The 21069-nt window shown below is 43.2% G+C and overlaps 2 protein-coding genes and 3 non-coding genes across 7 annotated transcripts in view; 1 reads left to right on the forward strand and 4 right to left on the reverse strand.

The window, feature by feature from the left end:
- Positions 1-5259: 5259 nt before the first annotated feature.
- On the reverse strand, positions 5260-7898 carry RPS12 (ribosomal protein S12). Its single transcript, XM_047758427.1, has 6 exons — positions 7814-7898; positions 7629-7679; positions 7328-7444; positions 6292-6394; positions 5753-5854; positions 5260-5345 (listed from the first exon to the last, which is right to left on the reverse strand). The coding sequence occupies exons 2-6, from the start codon at positions 7640-7642 to the stop codon at positions 5283-5285; spliced, it is 399 nt and encodes a 132-aa protein (XP_047614383.1). The 5' UTR covers positions 7643-7679; positions 7814-7898; the 3' UTR covers positions 5260-5282.
- On the reverse strand, positions 5461-5591 carry LOC125121770 (small nucleolar RNA SNORA33). The gene has a single exon (XR_007133633.1). It is a non-coding gene; the product is annotated as a small nucleolar RNA SNORA33 (small nucleolar RNA).
- On the reverse strand, positions 5936-6012 carry LOC125121780 (small nucleolar RNA SNORD100). Its single transcript, XR_007133642.1, has one exon. It is a non-coding gene; the product is annotated as a small nucleolar RNA SNORD100 (small nucleolar RNA).
- On the reverse strand, positions 7031-7103 carry LOC125121744 (small nucleolar RNA SNORD101). Its single transcript, XR_007133608.1, has one exon. It is a non-coding gene; the product is annotated as a small nucleolar RNA SNORD101 (small nucleolar RNA).
- Positions 7899-8130: 232 nt separating the features above from the next.
- The window catches only part of SLC18B1 (solute carrier family 18 member B1), a 31686-nt gene continuing 18747 nt past the window's right edge, over positions 8131-21069 (forward strand). Inside the window, exons 1-3 of one of the 3 annotated variants that reach the window (XM_047758450.1) lie at positions 8131-8450; positions 18725-19156; positions 20379-20518. In XM_047758450.1, the coding sequence (XP_047614406.1) occupies positions 20477-20518 (42 nt within the window). In that variant the 5' untranslated portion in view covers positions 8131-8450; positions 18725-19156; positions 20379-20476. The remainder of the gene's footprint in view (positions 8451-18724; positions 19157-20378; positions 20519-21069) is intronic. The other 2 variants (XM_047758459.1, XM_047758440.1) reach the window with 2 other exon arrangements.

The following is a 21069-nucleotide window of genomic DNA, read 5'->3' on the forward strand; positions in this document are numbered from 1 at the left end:
CACCTTTAAAGAAACTTTGGCGTATGTGCCTTTTTAGTCTTTTTTTTTTTTTTTTGGGGCCACACCTGCGGCATATGGAGGTTCCCAGGCTAGGGATCTAATCGGAGCTGCAGCTGCAGCTGCAGCTGCCAGCCTACACCACAGCTCACGGCAAGGCCAGATCCTTAACCTGCTGAACGAGGCCAGGGATTGAACTCGCAACCTCATGGTTCCTAGTTGGATTCGTTTCCACTGTGCCACGATGGGAACTCCAAGAATATTTTCTTACTACAAAAATAATTCATGATGATTAAAGAAGAAAACCAAAACACCCACCTTTACAGAAACTATTAAAACCTTAATGTATAGCCTTCCAGTCTTTTTTCTCTCTGAAGGCATGTGCCATTATATCTCTTTATTATTGTTCTACAAAATATGGTCTTCTTGTACTTTTTGAATATTGCCTAAAAATATATTGATACCCTTTCATTCAGTGCATTTTTACGGCAACATAATATCCCATTATGTAGATTTATCACATTTACATAATTATTCCCCCACTTCAACCAAGAAAAGTACTGCTAATAGCTCTGTGGTAAACACACTTACAGCTATGACATTCTTCACTTGGTCGATAAATGAGTTAACTAAAGTCATTCCTTTTTTTTTTTTTTTTGTCGTTTTGCTATTTCTAGGTCCACGCCCGCGGCATAGGGAGGTTCCCAGGCTAGGGGTCAAATCAGAGCTGTAGCCACCGGCCTACGCCAGAGCCACAGCAACGCGGGATCCGAGCCTCGTCTGCAACCTACACCACAGCTCACGGCAACGCCGGATCGTTAACCCACTGAGCAAGGGCAGGGACCGAACCCGCAACCTCATGGTTCCTAGTCGGATTCGTTAACCACTGCGCCACGACGGGAACTCCCCCTAAAGTCATTCTTAATTGATACGTTACAATCCTTCTTTCCCTTTATCGTTAGAAAATGCAAGGTTAACAGAAGTTCCCAGGTTCGCAGGGCCACAGAATGGCCAACAATCTCCACCTCTCACAATTCAGTTTAGTTAGTAAAGAGGAAACCTGAAGCTCAGCTTCTACCTATAAAAGCACTTCTCTGCCTCTTCTCTTGTTCATCCCCTTCCCCAAACCAATTTGTTATTGAAAACAAATTAGAGGAGTTCCTGCTGTGACACAACAGGATCATCAGCATCTCTGCAGCACACAGATTCAACTCTGAGCACAGTGGATTTAAGGATCTGACGCAGCAGAGGTCACAACTGCGGCTCAGATCTGATCCCTGGCCTGGGGAACTCTGTGTGCGGTGGGGATGGCCAAAAATGGGGGGGAAAATTAGGAATGCAGTGATGAAAATAGGGAAAATAGATCAAAAGAAACAAAGTAAAAAAAAAAAAAAACTCTTAAGGAAGGGATGTTTCATACAAACTAGGAAAGAGCCTAGGAAATTGCCCCTTTGGTATATATAGGTCTTTAAAATCCTTAAAAAACCCACCTCCCTGATTTCTAAGCCTTTCCAAGCAAAAGCCAGATCGTAATGCAACTTTCATCAGCAGACTGTGACTTGGCTCTGTAGGTTTTAGATAAAAAGCTGGTTGAAACATCTCACTTGTGATAAAGGTTTTTTTTTGGTTTTATTTTAAAATCTTTATGGTTCTACCTTCAATATATGGAAGTTCCTGAGCTATGGGTTAAATCAGAGCTGCAGCTGAAGGCCAACACCACAGCCACAGCAACACCAGATCCTTAACCCACTGAACAAGGACAGGAATCGAACCTGCATCCCCACAAACACTACATCTGGTTTTTAACCCACTGAGCTACAATGGGAACTCTGATAATTTTAATTTAGCTGTTCTTATGCCATTTGAAGTGTAAGCCGTTTTTTTTTTAAAAAAAGGATTATTTACTTCAGCCTGAGAAACACCAGTACCACCAGTTCTTCTGTACATTGATGTTAGTATTTACATAAATCAGGTCCTTAATACCTGATCATCCTCTGTGAGATTAATCTTCAATTTTGACAGCAACCACCCCTCTGCCCCCAGCACCTAGTCACTGGCAATGGTCAGATTTCACCCAACAGGTGTCTCAGGCTTGGGAAAGCCTGGTGGCCTCTCTTGGGCACTCTACCTCAGCCATGATGCTCTGGCCAGAAATTACTGCTGCAAAATTCTGCTCTGCCTTGTAGACTGAGCTTTAAGAGGACCCTGCCTATGAGGACAAAGCACTAGCTCTCTGGACCATCAGCCTGCCCCTGCCTCAGTCGAGAGTGGTGAAAGCTGTGATCTTATCCCCCCTCCTTGGATAGTCTCTCCTTCCTCCTTCATGGGTCAAGAGTGCAGGAAGGGGTATTCAAGCATGCTTGTGCTTAACATACTCCTTGAGCTCTTGTCAGTCTTCTAAAAAAAAAAAAATATATCAAGCTAGAGTGGTCTTCAACAAGACTACCTCTGCCTAGGGAGTTCCCATTGTGGCTCAGTGGTTAACAGACACTATTAGTATCCATAAAGAGGCGGATTTGATCCCTGGCCTTGCTCAGTGGGTTAAGGATCTGGCCCTGCCCTAGGCTGGCAGCTACAGCTCATGTTCAACCCCTAGACCAGGAACCTCCATATGCCATGGGCACAGCCCTTAAAAAAAAAAAAATTTCACTTTGAGATTACCTCTACCTATTCAATGGATTCATTCCTCAACTACCCAGTTAAGTTCTTATTTTGCAACTTCCGGCGTTTGAAGTTCCCTGGCCTGGGATTGAAGCTGCACTGCAGAAGCAACTGAGCCACTGCAGATCCTTAACTCACTGCACGAGAAAACTGACAAATCCTTGTTTTTAATGGACACTAACATAATATTCCCTTTCTACAATTTTTCCATGGACGTACTGGCTTTTTAAAGAATTTAAAGTGGTTTACCAAAAATACATATAATAGAAATCTTAGTAAAATCAGGACCAACTAGGCAAAAATTTTAAAAGTAGTTGCCAAACATAAACACAGACCTTGGAGTTCCCATCGTGGTGCATCAGAAACGAATCCGACTAGGAACCATGAGGTTTCGGGTTTGATCCCTTGCCTCGCTCAGTGGGTTAAGGATCTGGTGTTGCCTTGAGCTGTGTAGGTTAGACACGGCTTGGATCTGACGTTGCTGTGGCTCTGGCGTAGGCCAGCAGCTGTAGCTCCAATTCAACCACTAGCCTGGGAGACTCCCAGGTACCATGAGGTGTGGCCCTAACCAAAAAAAAAAAAACACCTTGCTTCAAAGTGTTCTTTAAGTCAAAGGAACAAGGATACCCAAGTCTCACTGTCCATGGGCACAAAACATGGGTGCTTCACCTAGATGTGTTTTGAGTACATGGGATATGTCCTCAAACCATTATTTTCCTCAGTAAAAATAAAGACATCTGCTACTGCCCAGGGTACTTAAGTTTGGATGGGCTCCCTCCTGAGCTCCAACTAAGTTATAAACAAGTCACAACTAAACCTCCATTTCTTTGAGCTGGGTTTTGAAGGATGAATAAACTGTCAGGTAAATAGACAAGCACTTAAGACAGAAGCGTACAGATGAAGTCATAAAGACCCCTTGACTGCAATTGGAAGCAGCAAGGGTAGAAAGCCAGTGAGTTGGCGGTGACTGCTGGCCCTTGGGAGGTACTGCTAAAAATCCAAGGTGGAGGCAGGACACTGGAGAGCTCTGGCTTGGGAAATCGACAGGAATTAACAGATGTTGACACTTGGTGCAAAGCCCGGTATATGCTGGATGGCATAACTCTTTCCTCCCCAAAAAACATAACCTTATAAGGTTCATGCTAAAACACACAAAACTTGAAGGGCAAGTAGGTTTTTGTGGGCTGCTGCCTAGTGCACACCTTTAGTCTGGAGCTGATCAAAGACAGTGGAAAAAATGGACCAAAGAACAAAGGAGTGGATGCTGTTCCAGGTTGGCCTTACAGAAGTAAACTAACAGCCTGAACTCTGGAAAACAAGGGACTGAGGCCAAAGTGTACACCAAAAATGAGACCACTGCTAAGTACTGATTTTCCACAATGATCACAGCAAAGGCAGTACTTGGGACAGGGCCAAAGGTCAAATATCTGCACTTCTAGGGTAGTGTTTTGCATATCAGGTCAAAGGGAAGTGTCAGAAAACCAGTGCTAATGAAAGGTAATCTTCAGGGCCAGTGAGTAAATATATGGAAATGTACTCTGCTATAATTCTTTTCTCTAGCCCAAATTATACCAACTCCCATAAACGACCATCAAAGGCTCAAAAACAGCACCAAATACAATAGGAACTAAAAATGGTGAGATGCTGATACGAGCCAACTAAAAATTCAAAGCAAACTGAAATCATTTTCCTTAGAACAGCCAAATGGCCCAGATTATACCATCCAGACTTACCCATATTGTATAAACTACACTAGCGCTAGGCCAACATTTGAGGCCTTCACTCCACCAGTGGGTAACATGCTGATAATCACCTTTTAGTGATATTAGAAGCAGTCAAACATCTTGGAAGACTTAAAACCTATGAATTCCCCAAATGCAAATTAACATTGAGGAACATCAGGTCAAAACCGAACCTGTTGCAGGTTCACAGGCACCCTGTAAGTGTAAGGAAGACTGGCAACCACTAAAGAAAAACTCCCCAGTTGGCCACTTACCAGGGATTCAAATTTTTAAATTCTCATTTAGTCCTGACTCACCATTTCATACAGCAACCAATGATGCCCACTTGAAATACATGGGCCACTATTACTTCTCCTACTGAGATTCTTCAATTATAGATGGAAGCACACCTCATTTCTGTGCCTAATATTTAGCTAAGTGAGTTACAACTAACACCCTGACTTTTATCAAGGGCCATGTGCATAAGCACACCTGGCCATCATGCACCTTCTAGCATCCCACAGCCTAAATCCAATCCAGCCCACCTTTGTTTTTTTCATCTGTAGGACTTAATTCTTCACACCTACACCTGACAAGCCTCAACCCATTCTCCAAGTTCCTGGCTGTTCCCATTATAGCAATGATAAATGCCCACACCCCAGAAATACTGTCACCAAAACCTCACTCTAAGCCTAACCTTACATGGGCTCTTCTAAATGCCAACACTAATGTCACTTAAAGTTTGGAGAACATGCTTCCACTTAAAAAAGCTAGGAGACAAATAGCACGTTTCTAATTATTTGGCAATGACTATCTTTCGTCTTTCACTTACAGGAACCTTATTATATTGACCCAAATAAAAGCCAAAGATGAGAAGAAATAGGAGCCAGTCTTTTTATTTGATTATTTCTTGCATTTGAAGTACTCCTCGATGACATCCTTGGCCTGAGACTCTTTGCCATAGTCCTAGAAAATAAAAAGTGATTTTTTTACTAATATTTAGAAAACTTCACTAAATTGTTAGCACTAGTTATGGTGAAGCTACAAAATGTTAGGTTATGTGCGACCCATCATTGAAATGTCTTGTTGCCATTTTCAGGGACCTTAAAGACTTCAATGTCTTTAAGGCTCGTAACATGGCTCCTCCTATTGCCAGCATTTACTCAATTTCTGCAGAAACACATTCAGGTAAGCAGATTCATTGACTGGCTTTAATTACAGTTCATTTCCCTTTCCCTTAAGACAATAATCGTTCTTTGTATGTTGAGAATCATACATTTTTTACTTTTAAGATATTCTCAACATTTAGATTCAATACAGGGTTAAGCATGGTCACCCAGCACAATTTTCCTCCGCCGACAAAAAAGACTTACCTTCACCACCACACAACTGCAACCAACCACTTTGCGGGGTTTTCCCTCTCTGTCAATTTTACAGAGGCCTACCCATTCCCCTAGTTTCTTGTTGTCATCAACCTATTGGAAACAATAATTAAAAAAAAAAAAATCACCACTAGTAGACATTAATGCTACTGACGACACATCAAATGAAAGGCAGCTGTAGTCAGATAGGGTGACATGGCAGTTTCCTCATAGCAGTTCAGTAGAGGGAGCCAGTTGTCATCATGTACAGCAGCACCAAGACCTCCTACCTAGTTTTTTCTATGGCAACATCAAAATTAACATTTAATTCTGTGGGAATAAAATGCTTCTAAAACTAGCTTTAACATATCTAACAATTGTCAAGTTTGTGAAGTTTTTCACACCTGCAGAAAGCAAAGAGCTCTTTGCAGAATTTGCTCTGGTATGAGTCATTAGCTATCATTATCTGGAAACACGACCCTAACTGGCCCAATTTTCATTAACCTACAGTATTTAAACAGTCAAGATAGCAAGTTAGATGGCTAACTTACCTTAATTAGGTTGATCTGGTGCTCAGCACAAAGGGCCTCCACCAACTTGACATACATTGGCTCGTCACAGTTAGATGCAAGCACACAAAGATGGGCTTGGCGCCTGAAATGCAAAACCCAACAGAAACTAAGTCAGGTCTAAATCCACTACCGCACTTTTACAAGAGTTCTTTGCACTAACCACAGTGACTAACAGAAGCAGCACGTCTGAGAACACAACTTCAAGCTAATGTAGCTGCCACAAAACATTCACTTACTTCCTCCACTGAAACATTTCCGCTTCAGTAATTAATAATATAAAGTTTGTATGTAAAAACTAACTTACTCATTAGTTACCCATTACTAACCCAGACATTAACACTGCTAAGTATTGTCAAGGTACAAATAGTGCAGGAAATCCATACCAGGTACTTTCCAACAAGGGATGCTATTTCCACTGGACTCAACTGGCCAGTGTACTACAGTTAACAGAACAGAAACTCTCATATCTTAGTACCCTTAAAGATCATTTAAATTCACCTCAATTAGATAATTGCTTTGCCAACGTAACATTCCAAAAACCTAACCAATTTACAAATGTCCCACACTCACAATGACCTCTACAGCTAAAACACTTATTGAGTTCACCTAAAAATCCAGGTACTTCTGCCATATTAATAGTTCAAAATCTACAAGTGTTAAATGAAGGTTTTTATGGATTCCCTAGTTAACAGTGCATTAATAGCCCCACAACCTACAGGTTTGTCAGACTATTAGATTTCACTCATGAAAAGAGTGAAGGGGTATCCGACAATTTAAGTCATCATTCAAACGCTGTAGTTCCATTTTAAGAAGCAAGGGCGCACCCCCATTCCACACCTACACCCTTTTAAGTGGGCCGTTAAAAGATCTAAGTTGATACCTTTTCCTAGGTTTCCTGTAGAACGGATGCCATTCACAACTTTTGTGCTAACAGCATGAACTTCACGCTCTCTTCCCTTGGCTGCAGTTTTGTTCCAGATCCAACACCCCACAGTATTGAGACTGATACACGTACTTGTCTAAGGCTTTGGCAGCTTCGCGAATTCCACGTGCTAGGCCATCATGGATGAGGGCGGTCTTCAGCACCTCTTGTAGAGCAGTATTAACGTCCATTACACCTCCAGCAGCAATGCTAACACGGAAGAGTTAAAAAAAAAAAAATCAAAAAACCTCCGCACACCATCTAATGCTTTGGACTAAACAGTCGTTGGCGAGATAGATCATAGCCACGTAGAGCGCCACAGCAAACCCAGAACCCACGCTGCAGGCTCGCGGCCCGCGCCTCGCCCATTTCGCCACCCCAACCCTGAGCTCACCCTTCCTCGGCCATGGCGGTGGGTTACGGGTGGAACCGAATCTTGAGCGCACTGCGATAGGAGGAAAAAAAAAAAGAAAAACCTGGTTAACAAACTGGGTTTAGGCTTAAACACTTATCGACAATCTCATCTGAAAAACACTGAGCCACACTCCGCAAACACCACTCTCGCCTTGCTCTACTCACCCCGAGCCTCCGCCTCCGCGCGACTCGGCGGCGGCAGGGAAAGAGAATGTAGGCCCCCGCATGACGGTATTTAAGGGTTTCCAAGGACCCCTAAGCGCATGTGCACTCCCTCCCAGGGAAGAGGTGGCTTTAGCAGTGCCGGGCCTCGAGAATTTCTGTTTCCGGATTGAGGCGGTTCTGTGGCAGGGGTCCTACTAGTCTTCTGACTCTGCTCGGCCGGTTTTAGGCCCACGCAACAGGCACTAACGCGGGCAGCTTCCCAAAGCTTTTCCACGCCGAGGGTGGGGCCTACGGAGACCCAGAGAGCTCGTCCTACGGTGCGCGAGAAGGGCCAAGCCCTTCTGCCAATGTGGTCTTTCAAGGCCCCCGAGTCTGGAGCAATCGCAGCCCCAGTTTTAACGCTTAAGACACCGTGATTGTAATTTCGACTCCACTAACTGGGCCTTCCCTGAGCAGCACACTCTCTCACTTCGCTCTTTAAGTCACTCTGAATGCTGGTGAATTTATCATTCTTTGGGTGATCTGCGCGCGCCCGTGCGTTTTCATAAAACGAAAGTCAACACGTTTTCGTTACTTCTAAGCAAATGGAAAATTCCACTTTCCCGCCGGCTGTTAACTGGAACGTCTGGCCAGCCAGGTATTTGGTAATGGTTTTCTAACGCAGTTGGTTCTAAACGAAGTTTGGGGTTTGAAAATAAAAATAAAAAACACTAAATTGTCCCCTGAATTCGTATTCCCGCCCAAATCGGGATTCAGCAGGTGCATTTGAAACACCTACAATGTAGCAGACGTAGAGACAGGCTCTGGGAATATAGAGATGAAATCGTGGTCTTTGAGAAATCTGGCATTCATTTCGCCTTTCTGGACTGCCGAAATTAGGAGTGGAATCCAGTTTTAACTCTGACTTTTCGGGAAGCAGCATTTTGAAGGTTACATTGATGGGCCATTCCCCCACCAACGCAAATACCTGAAATACAGCCAAATGTAATTGGCACAGTCCTTTTTCTCCTGTTTAAACTTACTCTCCTGACAAGTTGCCAAACCAGTTAGCAATTATTAGGCGTTTGATAGGTGTCAGCACTATGCATACAGTGAACAGCAAACAGGTAACTTGAGTACTGTGAAGATAACAAAAATAAGTTACATAATAAGAGTGTGAGGGAGAATTAGCCAGAATGATATACTGGAATTTTAATAAGTTGATACAGTTCATTTTTAGCTTTCAAGTGTTCATTTTTAAGTGTTGAGCCAGCTTCTTTCCATCCATAAGTCATCCTAAAAAAATTGTTCACTTTGCTTATTCATTTAATTATTGAGCTTTTTTTTTTTTTTTGCTTTAAAAAAAAGCCCTGCAGAGTTTATAACGATGAAAATACTTATTCTTGCTGCTCTAATGTTTGTGGTCAAATTAAATACTTCTTGGCAGATGCAATTTTTCCCAGTATAGTACTAACCAAGCTGACTGGGTTTCTGTTTTATAGCAGCTCATAGTAACCTATTCTGTAGACTCAGGTATGGGCCTTAATATTTTCCCTTAATACATGCCTTTTCTATCAATTTGAAACCTCCCTTCCTAGAACTGGAGCTACAATTTTGTTTTGATGTCTTAGTTATAGAAGTGGTTCTAATACCAGAGATGAGGTCAAAGGGCACACACTGGTGATTCAAGGATTATCTAACGTAGATTCTAGTTCCCTATTTTAAGGTCGCATCCTCTTGATTTTAGATATTGCCCAAGTTGAAAGACAAACTAAATAGAGCCTAGTAGCTAGAGTCACTCTCTGACCAGCAGATTATAATACTTTGAAAACGTACACAAATGTGTATCTAAAATACATATGAGCAGTTCCTCACCATGATGAACCCAACTAGTATCCCTGAGGACTCAAGTTCCATCCCTGGCCTTGCTCAGTGGGTATTAACTAGATCCTTTAGTATCTAGTGTTGCCATGAGCTGTAGTGTAGGTCACAGACATAGCTTGGATTCTGGTGTTGCTGTGGCTGTGGCGTAGGCCAATTCGACCCCTAGCCTGGGAACCTCCATATGCTGCGTGTGTGGCCCTAAAAAGCCAAAAAAAAAAAAGGTTTCTTGTAAACAGAGGCATCCCTATAAATATCACTTTTCTTCTTTGCTTCCTCCTGCAAGCTCCAATGTGACCCCTAGCCCAGTAACTTCCATATGCTGAGGGTGTGGCCCTAAAAATCAAAAAGTAACAATAAAATAAAATACATGTGAAAAAAATTCTGAAGTTTGTTTTAGAAACTATAATGATAATAAATAATTCTGTTTTGTATTTTCTATATGCCACTTTATGTGCTAAGTCATACATTTTCTCCCTTAATCATCACTGAAATTCCATGGAGTAGTGTTATTAGCCCCTCCTTTAACAGGGAAAGAAACTCAGGCTTGAAGACTTGCCCAAGATCACACAGCTAGTAAATGTGGAAACTGATATTTGAACCCAGTTAACTTCTAATCCTTCAGCTGTTTGCTTGATTGCCCAAATGTGGGAGGGAGATCACAGAATTCAGGGATAACTTTTTTTTTTTTTTTTTTTGCTTTTTAGAGCTGCACCCGTGGCATATGGAGGTTCCCAGGCTAGGGGTAGAATTGGAGCTATAGCTGCTGGCCTACACCACAGCTCCAGCAACGCTGGGGTCCAAGCCACATCTGCAGCCTATACCATAGCTCATGGCAACACCAGATCTTTAACCCACTGAGTGAGGCCAGGGATTCAACCTGCATCCTCATGGATACTAGTCAGATTCGTTTCTGCTGAGCCACGACAGGAACTCCAAGGATCTCTTTACATCTCATATTTGGCAATAACATGCCTGGTTCTACCTAAAAGTCCTGAGTCAGGACAGGGAATGTTGCAGTGTTAGGCAGAAAAAGAGAGCAGTAGAAATTTGAGTTCCTGAATCATCTAAGTTTAGATGTCTTCCTTTGCTGGGACTGCCACAATAGATATCACAAACTGGTAGCTTAAATAACGAAGTTATTATCTCACAGTTTGGAAGGCAAGAAGTTTGAGATCAAGGTGTCTACAGGGTTTGCTACTTCTTTTTTTTTTTTTTGTCTTTTCCTCTTTTCTAGGGCCGCACCTGCAGCATATGGAGGTTCCCAGCCTAGGGGTCTAATTGAGCTGTAGCCGCTGGCCTATGCCAGAGCCACAGCAAGGCGGAATCCGAGGTGTCTGCAACCTACACCACAGCTCACAGCAATGCTGTATCCTTAACCCACTGAGCGAGGCCAGGGATTGAACCCGCAACCTCATGGTTCCTAGTCGGATTAGTTAACTACTGAGCCACAACGGGAACTCCAGGGTTGGTTACTTCTAAGGGCTGGAGGGGCAACCTATTCCAGGCCTTTCTCTGAGGCCTGAGGTTTGCCAGCAGTCTTGGTTTTCCTTGGCTTGTGACAGTGTAACTCCAATCTTCACATGATATTCTCCCTGTGTGTATATCTGTCTGTGTCCAAATGTTTTCCTTTTTCCACCACAGCAACACTGGATCCAAGCCGCATCTGTGACCTACACCACAGCTTGTGGCAATGCCAGACCCTTAGCCCACTGAGTGATGCCAGGGATAGAACCCAAATCCTCATGGGCCCTATGTCAGGTTCATAACTTGCTGAGCCACATGGGCACTCTACTTTTTTCCTTTTTTTATAAGGATACCAGTTGTACCGAATTAGGGGCTCACCCTATGCCAGTATGCCCTCCTCTTAATTAATTACATCTAGAACAACTCTATTTCCAAATAAGGTCTCGATACGGGATGCTGGTGCGAGACTTCAACATACATATTTTTGGAGAGCATGCTTCAATTCACAACAGATGTCCAAGAAGAAAGGGATGTGAAACAGATTAAATGATAGAAAAGATCTTTGAATCAAACTGCAAAAAGCTTACTTGAAAGACCAGAGCTGGGAGGAGAAGCTAAATCAGTACGCAAAAATTTTCTGTCCTGGGGCTCAGCTGAGCTGATTCCAAATTCAAGCTCCCTTTGTGGCCTTTGGCAAATGGCTTATTTTTCTGAGTCAGTAAAATGGTGATAATACTAGAATACTGTTGCAAAGAGTGAAAAGAGATAGTCATCGAAAGGGTTTACCACTGCGCATATGAAGCAGTTACTTACTTTTATGATGAACTTCATATGAGAATATATGGAAAAGTTCTAAATAATGCCTTTCTCCTGTCCTAAAGCATCTAGGACTTGGTACAGTGACTTGCACATTGGAGTGACTAAAATCTATTGAATGAATTCATGGAATGGAATAAGATGAAAGAAGCATCTGAGTTGTTGGCATACCTAAAGGAAAGCCATATTGACAACTGTTATTATAAATTAACACCTGTTGTGAGTGAGGTGGAGGCTTTGGGCATCCCAGAAAACCCCTTTTAATTTGAAAACTTTTCAAATGTCTCTACCCTTTGGGGTAAAAATAAGTCCAGTGTTAGGAAATGGCAGCTAAGAAACAGAAGAAAACTCAAAAAAGTATTATCCCATCTCCACTCAACAACATATAGGTCTAGCCTTGGCTTACAGAGCATATGGTTTTAAACATACTGAAGAAAAACAGTTGTAGCAAAGAAAAAGAAAAAGAAAAAAAGCCTGGGCCAAAGAAGGTAGAATCCTGTTATACAAAGGGATGAACCAAAGGAGAAGAGTTAGTGAGAGAGAAGAGATTGTAACCAAGCAGGACCCTGGGAGGCCTTCCCAGCCTGGACCCCGACTCATGTCCTCCCCCTGCCTTTTTATCTACAGAAAAACTTTAGTCAAAGAATCCAGTTAATCAGAGGAGGGAGAAAATACAGAGAAAAAGGAAAAAAGTCAAGCAAGACAGAATAATGGTAGCTTAGTCATTCAGCAAAGTCTAGGACCTTTAGTTCTTCAAAGACTATAGATAATATTCTGAGCCACATCCTTGGAGTTGTTTGGCAGGTGCTGAAGCCCCCATCAGGTGGAAAAAAGTCAACTGTAGCTGCCCACAAGCGCGCAGACCCCACACTGGCTAGACCCAGGAGGCTAATGAGGCTGACTCCCAATGATCCCACCACCTACCAATCAGGAAAATGTCCATGAGCTGATGACACCCTACTCCTCAAACACTACAAGACTTCTCACTACCCCCTCCAAAGGTTGGGAGGCGGGCCACAGTCCTTGAAGCACCAGCCTGCTGTGTTCCCCTCCTTGCTTGGCAATTAAAGCTACTTTTTCTGTTTTTTCCAACTCTGTCTCTGTGTTTCTATTTGGCATTGGTGCAGTGTACAGAGGCAGCAACAAGAATAAAAAAAATAATAATAAAGTAGATGAATAAAAGAGGAATAGCAATTTAAGGCTGTAAGTAGTAGCTTATAAAATTAGTATGTAAGGACTTCAATTGAAAACCTAGTTTATTAAAGGAAAAAAAAAGGCTGTGGGGGGAAATGGGGCTAATTTGTTGCATAGCCAAGTAAGAAGCCTATGCAATAACTTTCGTATTCTGAGGGCTTTGTGTAGTTCTTATCTAAGCCTTACTCAGAATGTGTCCTCAGGGTTGTTTTTCTTGCTACCAGATGTTACCAGAGCTGTTTGAGTTCAGTGGCTGCTCACTACAAGGCTGATCTAGAATTGTGGGAACTAACATACTGAGGAAGATAATTAGAGACAGCACTTAAAGTGTATGAATAAACTAATTACAGACCATCAACACAGGCAGTTTAAAATGAAATAAATAGTGGCTAATAGAGTGAGCCCTAAATTAACATTAAATTTATTCACTTGGGGTTCACAGAGGACCTGGGTGTGCAGGATTCCAGGCCCCAATGCTCCTTCCTTACAGGCCAGCTCTGCTGTTATCTGTGAAATGTTTCTTTTGAAAAATGGGTCCTGATGCTCCTAAATGGATTCGACAACCACAGTTCTTCTTTGGAGCATCATTGGAATGAATCCAGGACCGCTGGTGTCCTTAAAACTAGAGCTACATTAAAGAAAAAAAAAAAAAAAGTGTTAGTTGTATAACTGGTTCTAAACACCCCCCCAACCCCAAATGAAGTTAAAGGGCAGACTGGTGATTCAAGAATTCTTTTTTGTCTTTTTAGGGCTACACCCTCGGCACATGGAGGTTCCCAGGCTGGGGGTCCAATCAGAGCTATAGCTGCTAGGCTACGCCACAGCAACGCACGATCCAAGCCAAGTCTGCATCATACACCGCAGCTCACAGCAATGCAGGATCCTTAACCCACTGAGTGAGGCCAAGGATCCAACCTGCATCCTCACGGATGCTAGTTAGATTCGTTTCCACTGAGCCACAACAGGAACTCCCAAGAATTCTTTTGATAGGTTCTCTTCTCTATCGTCTTCCGACTGTATAGTCTTGGTGGAACAAACTTGGAGAATTTCCATCACCTGACTTCAAACATACCAGATCTTGTGATGGCAGCAAGTAAGTGGAAGAAGCTGTCACCACCTAAGATCCCTCTGGTGCGGTGGGCAGCATTCCAGGGGAGCAGGAAGGAGCTTCTGACTGCAATGTCTGCTGCCTACCTCCAGCAGCACCGGCGCACTTGATGTCTGGCCAGCAGTTTTGCTGTAGTATGTGTACTGGGTCACTTCTGTGGGGTGATTTTAGGCACGAGCTCTCTAAGTGGTGTGTACAACCCTCCTGATAATACTATGTACCGTCTAATAACCTATGCTGAATTCATCTAATGCTTAAATGAGCAAGAGTTGTTTAATAGCACCAAGGAAACTTGTCTGATAATACTATGTACTGTCTAATAACCTATGCTGAATTCATCTGATGCTTAAATGAGCAAGAGTTGTTTAATAGCACCAAGGAAACTTGTCTGACACAAATGCTACAACGAAAAATAAAGAAGGATGAAAGGGTTATGGGGCTGTATGATGGATACAGGGGTGAGAAGGAACTTCTCTGAGGCAGTGACATTTATTTATGTCTTTTTAGGGCCACACCCACATGGCATATGGAAGTTCCCAGGCTAAGGGTCGAATCAGAGCTATGGCTGCCGGCCTACACCACAGCCACAGCAAGACCAGCTCTGAGCTGTGTCTACGAACTATACCACAGCTCACAGTAATGCTGGATCCTTAACCCACTGAGCAAGGCCAGGGATGAAACCTTTGTCCTCATGGATACTAGTCAGATTCATTTCCACTGAGCCACGATGGGAACTCCTGAGGAGGTGACATTTAAACAGAGAGCATATTATGCCCTTTTCATTTGTAAAGAAAAAATGTTTCATACATCTGTATATGTCTAGATGAGTATATGAAATACAAATAGATAATTGTTGTAGGCTGATAATGGCTCCCAAAGAGATGTCCACATCCTAATTCCTGAAGTTGCAAATGTTACCTTATTTCAAAAAGGGTTCCCTGCAGATATGATTAAGTTAAAGATCTTGAGATGAAGAGATCATTTGGCTCAGCGAAATTGATGTTGAAGTTCTGGTCTGTAGAAGTTGTTTTGTCATGTTGTTTTGTTTTTGTTTTTGGCTGTGCCCTGAGGCATGTGGAAGTTCACAGGCCACAGAAGTAACCCGGACCTGGATCCTTAACCCACTGAGCCACAAGGGAACTCCCAGGACTATGTTTTTTGTTGTCGTTGTTATGGCCACACCCAGGGCATATGGAAGTTCCTGGGGCAGGGACTGAATCTGAGCCATAGCTGTGACCTACGCCACAGGTGTGGCAAGGCCAGATGCTTTAACCCTTTGTGCAGGGATCAGACTTGCACCTCCCAGCGACTCAAGCAGTCACAGTCAGATTTTTAACCAATTGCACCACATTAGGTTGTGTTGTTTTAAGCTAACAAGTGTGCAGAAATTTTTTATAGCAGCCATGGAAAATTAATATGATAATAAATTCAACTGTAACACTAAGGATCTGGGAAGGAGGGTGGGAGGGAGAGGTTAGAAGTGATGGGAAGATAGGAGTAAGAATATGCGTACCATAAACTCTCTCTTTTTTTTTTCTTTTTGCCTTTTCTAGGGCCGCTCCCATGGCATATGGAGGTTCCCAGGCTAGGGGTTGAATTGGAGCTGTAGCCACCGGCCTACACCAGAGCCACAGCAGCACGGGATCCGAGCCACGTCTGCAACCTACACCACAGCTCACAGCAATGCCAGATCCTTAACACACTGAGCAAGGCCAGGGATTGACCCCGAAACCTCATGGTTCCTAGTCTGATCCGTTAACCACTGAGCCACAGTAGGTACTCCCATACCATAAATTCTTTATGTAAATTAAACATAGATACAAAATAAGAATATGCTTTTTATTAAAATATATACAAACAAGATATTTATATTAAATGTGTAAGAACGATTGCTGATGGGGAGGGGAAAGGAAATAGGGATAGAGGGAAATGGATGACAACAGAAATGAAAAATTCAGTTGAAAGATTGTAAGATACAGTTAAGGAGACTTCCTATAAGATGGAGCAAAAAGAGAAAGATACAAAAAATGGAAGAGAAAATAATAAATAAGAGAAGCAGTCCAGTGACCCAAGGGCCACATAAAGAACAGTCCAGTAAAACAGAAAAGGGAATATAGTCATCAAAGAAGTAATTCAAGGGAGTTCCCATCATGGTGCAGCAGAAACAAACCCGACTAGGAACCATGAGGTTTCGGGTTCGATCCCTGGCCTTGCTCGGTGGGTTAAGGATCTGGCATTGCTGTGTCTGTGGTGTAGGCTGGCGGCAACAGCTTGGATTTGACCCCTAGCCTGGGAACCTCCACATGCCATGGGAGCAGCCCTCAAAAAGCCAAAAAAAAAAAAAAAAAAATTTAAGGAGTTCCCCGATAGCCTAGCTGTTAAGGATCCAGCGTTGTCACTGCCGTGGCTAGGGTTTGATCCCTGGCCTAGGAACTTTTCGATGTCATGTGGTGCAGCCAAAGAAAAAGAAAAAGAAAAGGAAATTATCCTTTTTTAAAAAAAGGGAGTTCCCATCATGGCTCAGAGGTTAACGAATCTGACTAGGAACCATGAGGTTCCAGGTTCGGTCCCTGCCCTTGTTCAGTGGGTTAAGGATCCAGCGTTGCCGTGAGCTGTGGTGTGGGTCCTAGACACGTCTCGGATCCTGTGTTGCTGTGGCTCTGGTGTAGGCTGGAGGCTATAGCTCTGATTAGACCCCTAGCCTGGGAACCTCCATATGCCACGGGAGCGGACTTAGAAAAGGCAAAAAGACAAAAAGCCAAAAAAAAAAAAAAGAAGAAGTTCCCAGGCTCAGCAGTAACCAGCCCAATTAGTATCCATGGGCATGAGGGTTTGATCCCTGGCCTCACTCAGTCATTTAAGGATCCAGTGTTGCCGCGAGCTGTGGTGTAGGTCGCAGATGTGGCTCAGATCCCATTGTTGCTGGAGCTGTGGTGTAGGCAAGCAGCTACAGCTCTGATTTGACCCCCAGCCTGGATACTTCCATATGCCGCACTTATGGCCCTAAAAAGCCGAAAAAAGAAAATTCTCCTGTATGGGTTGATGTGAGATTGGCGTGCCAAATCTGGGTAAAATGAGATTGGAGAAACTGGCAGGGATTAAAACATAAAGATTCTGGAGGCCACTTTAAGAAACCTTTGCAAGCGCTAATCCTTCTGTTTAGAAGGACTCTAAAGCCTCTCCTTCCTTACCTGCTCACTGGGGAATTTTTACATAACCTTTAAGATCCACTCTACCACCACTTCCTCAGGAAGCCATCTCCTGGACTCGTTTAGCCCAAGTAAATAGTTCTTGCAATATGTTTCTCTTAGAGAACTCACTGCATTATAATCAAGTGTTAATCAGTGTCTATTTTATCTGCTAGAAGGAGGTATGTATGCTACTTAAAAGCAGAGGCTGGAGCCCTCCCCCCCCCCATCTTTCAGTTGGGACAAAGTAGTAACTCAGCAGTCTTGAGTTACTTTGTTTTATCTTGGCCCCAAATTAAGAATTTCCCACTCCTCAAACTTTAAACCTGTGAAGATAAGTGAAGCCTCAACTTTTTTGTGCCAGAAATTTGTGTTGGGAGAGAGTAACAGAGCAGTAATCATGTTCCCATGCCAAGCACACCGCACACTTTACCACCTGTGCTCACCACCACTCTATAACACAGGCATTGACAAAACAGTTACACAGATGGAGAAACTCACCTTGTCGCTCAAAGTCACAGCTATCACTGTTTTTTCTTGATATCTGAGCATGTTGATTGGTTTTAGGACCCCAACACAGATGCTCAAGTCTCAACATGAAATGGCATAGTGTTTGCATATAACCTAAACTTATCCTCCCATTTGCTTTAAATCACGTCTAGATTACATACCAATACCCAATACAATGTAACTGTTATGTAAATAGTTGTAAATACAATTTAAATGATACGAAAATAGTTGTTACTGCTTGGCAAATTCAAGTTTGCTTTTTTGGAACTTTCTGGAAGAACTTTTTAAAAAGATTTGTCTCCCCTCTCTCCATGGCTGAATTACAGGAAGGTGGAAAGAATATATGGAGGGCCGTTAGTAAGTGCCCTAGATTGCACCTCAAGCATCTGCCTCCAGAAGGGTTCCTCCCAGCCCCGTCACCATTCATCTTCAACATTCAATACAATTCTTGCAGAGTTTTCTAATCCAGATGCTTCACCTCAGCTAATTCATTTCCAGGTTACTAATGTCTGGCTTCAGTGATGACAAACACAGCATCATTTACCCACTACGAAGAGTAACTCATAAAAAAATGAAAAATAAAAAGTGGGTATGAACCTAAATTTCAAATTCATATTTGTGCTTTTAGGTAGTCCTCATCTTTCCTGTGTCTACATAAGCTTCCTTTCTTACTTCTAGCTTCCTAAATTTTATTCATCTTAGGGTAGGGGATTCAACAATATGCGATATAGACTCACTATTTTTTTTTTTTCTTTTCCCCTCCTGCAGGAGGAACAAGGACAGGGTACCCAAAGCAGAGGCCATTAGCAGTCTGCGCCTTAAAAAAAATAAAAGTCCTCACTCCGCCCCCTTCCGTCCCGCCCCGCGTCGCCTCCACTCCTGAGATCCAAGCAGTCCTCCCTGGTTGCGCGGAACTCCCGGCCTCGCTGCGGGCCTGGAATTGGGGTACGGGGCCGGCGGGGCTGAGTTGTAGCCGCCTGCTCTTCCACTCGTTGGAGGTCAAGTCCAAGGGAGCAGGCGTGGACCCGGGAGCCGCAACTCCGGAGCCCACGCAGGGCATATGGACGCGCCGGGGGACCCCGAAGGCCCACGCCCCCCAGGAGGTGACGGAGAGCCACCGGGCCCGACGCGCCTCGGCGGCTTGGGTCCTGTCTCTTTAACAACGACTGAAGTAGCTTTAGCTTGGTTTGTTACCGAGAGGTTCGAAAAGGCGGGGGTCTGCGGGTGGGTGGGGGTCAGCGTGTGGTTTCTCCCCGGAAGGGGTTACAGTTTGGGGACTGGATATAGTGAGGGTGCATGCGGTCTCTAAAGGCTTTTTTTCTCTGTAGCCCTGTGTGTTTAAGAACGCATTCATATAAATATGCTATTAGACAAGCGAAAATCATTGCATTTTGAGCCCCACTGTTGTCCCCAGCCCTTTAACTTTCTCTCGGTTCCCTTCCTCATCCACTGCCAATATTTTTACAAAGGATCTTAAGACTTCCTCATGTTGCACAGATTTTTTTTTTTTTCTAGACAGCCACCTCTGGAAAATAAAGCAATTCAAATATATTTTTCTTATTTAAATTTCTTTTTTCTCCAAAACCATTTCATTTAAAAACGGCAGATCGATTTACTGGATGTTTGAAACTGTGTCATTGACCGGGTGTCTAAATTAAATGGAAATTTAGCCCTGAGAATAAGTAGTAAAAGAGTTGCTGCTGGAGTTGTCATGTGGCAAAGGGGGTTAAAGATCTGGTGTTCTCACTGCAGTGGCAGGGGTTAGCCCCTGGCCTGGGAACTTCCACATGCCATCGATGCCACCAAAAAAAAAAAAAAGAGTTGCCACAGAAGACCAGTAATTGGTGTAAAACACTTATTGATGTACAGAAATGGCACTGCTCTTTCCCAGAACTGCCATTGTACGTATTACTACTTCTCCGATGGAAGGATTTAACTTCTTTTCTCCCACTTACACTTGACTTCAGTAGGACCCTCTTAATAAATAGCTAACACGATGTGCTTAAAACATTGTTGAGTCTCAAGTTAATAACTTCTGAAGTTACTTGAGGAAGCACATGGCACTTCAGAGAACAGTACCTTTTGGAGATCACCCTGTGGCCTCATCCTTCTTGAAGGAAATTATTAAAGGTGAAAGAAACAGGCCTTATGGTGCATGTGAAACAGAGCAGATAGTTTTGATGAATTTTGCCCTGAAATTCTAATAGGGAATAGTATGTAAATGAAAGCGATAGGTTTTTGAAAATTGCAGTGATATTCAAGGATTGTGTTACATTTGATCAAGTGGTTTTTATTTAGAATAGCCCTGAGCGCAGCAAAAGTTATCTTTGGGGTGCATTGTCCATGCGCAGAAGCGATATTTCTGTACTTTGATCAGTAGCCACAATTACATGTCTGTAATTGCAGCCTGTTTGCCTTCAAGGTGATGGTCCTCCAGGAAGTGCAAGGGAGACACCCAGCCGGCTTTCGAGAGAGCAGATTTTTGTGCTGATATCAGCAGCTTCCATTAACTTAGGTTCCATGATGTGCTATTCTATCCTTGGACCCTTTTTCCCCAAGGAGGTAAGACATTTTTACCTTGTGGGCTATTAATGTTTTGGTTTTTGGTTTTTGTTTTTTTTTGTCTTTTTGCCATTTTCTTGGGCCACTCCCATGGCATATGGAGGTTCCAGGCTAGGGGCCAAATCAGAGCTGTAGTTGCTGGCCTGTGCCACAGCCACAGCCACAGCCACAACAATGCAGTATCCAAGCCATGTCTGCAACCTATACCACAGCTCTCGGCAACTCTGGATCCTTAACCCACTGAGCAAGGCTAGGGATCAAACCTGCAACCTCATGGTTCCTAGTCGGATTTATTAACCACTGAGCCACGATGAGAACTCTGATCTATTAATGTTTTTAAAAAGCTTTGAAATTTTTTGACAGTATGGAAGATGTAAAAAGAAAAAAAAAATCTGTATATAGTCCTGAAATTAGCAAAGTTAATAGCATGTTTTTAGGGAACTGCAGACAATGGTGTGGCTTGGGCCTGGGATGCAATGAGGTCTGAGGGTAGCAGGCGATTAGCAGGCAGGTGGGAGCTCCAATGCAAGCATCCTTCTGCACAGGCCAAA

This window comes from Phacochoerus africanus, chromosome 2 (assembly GCF_016906955.1).
Source record: "Phacochoerus africanus isolate WHEZ1 chromosome 2, ROS_Pafr_v1, whole genome shotgun sequence".
NCBI lineage: Eukaryota > Metazoa > Chordata > Mammalia > Artiodactyla > Suidae > Phacochoerus > Phacochoerus africanus.

Bases quoted from the DNA above. Each gene is read 5' to 3' on its own strand.
- RPS12 (XM_047758427.1), bottom strand. The intron at 6,395-7,327 runs GTACGTGTATCA...TTTGCATTTCAG, and splicing joins GCTGCCAAAGCCTTAGACAA to GCGCCAAGCCCATCTTTGTG. The intron at 5,346-5,752 runs GTAAGTCTTTTT...TTTATTTTCTAG, and splicing joins GCAGTTGTGTGGTGGTGAAG to GACTATGGCAAAGAGTCTCA.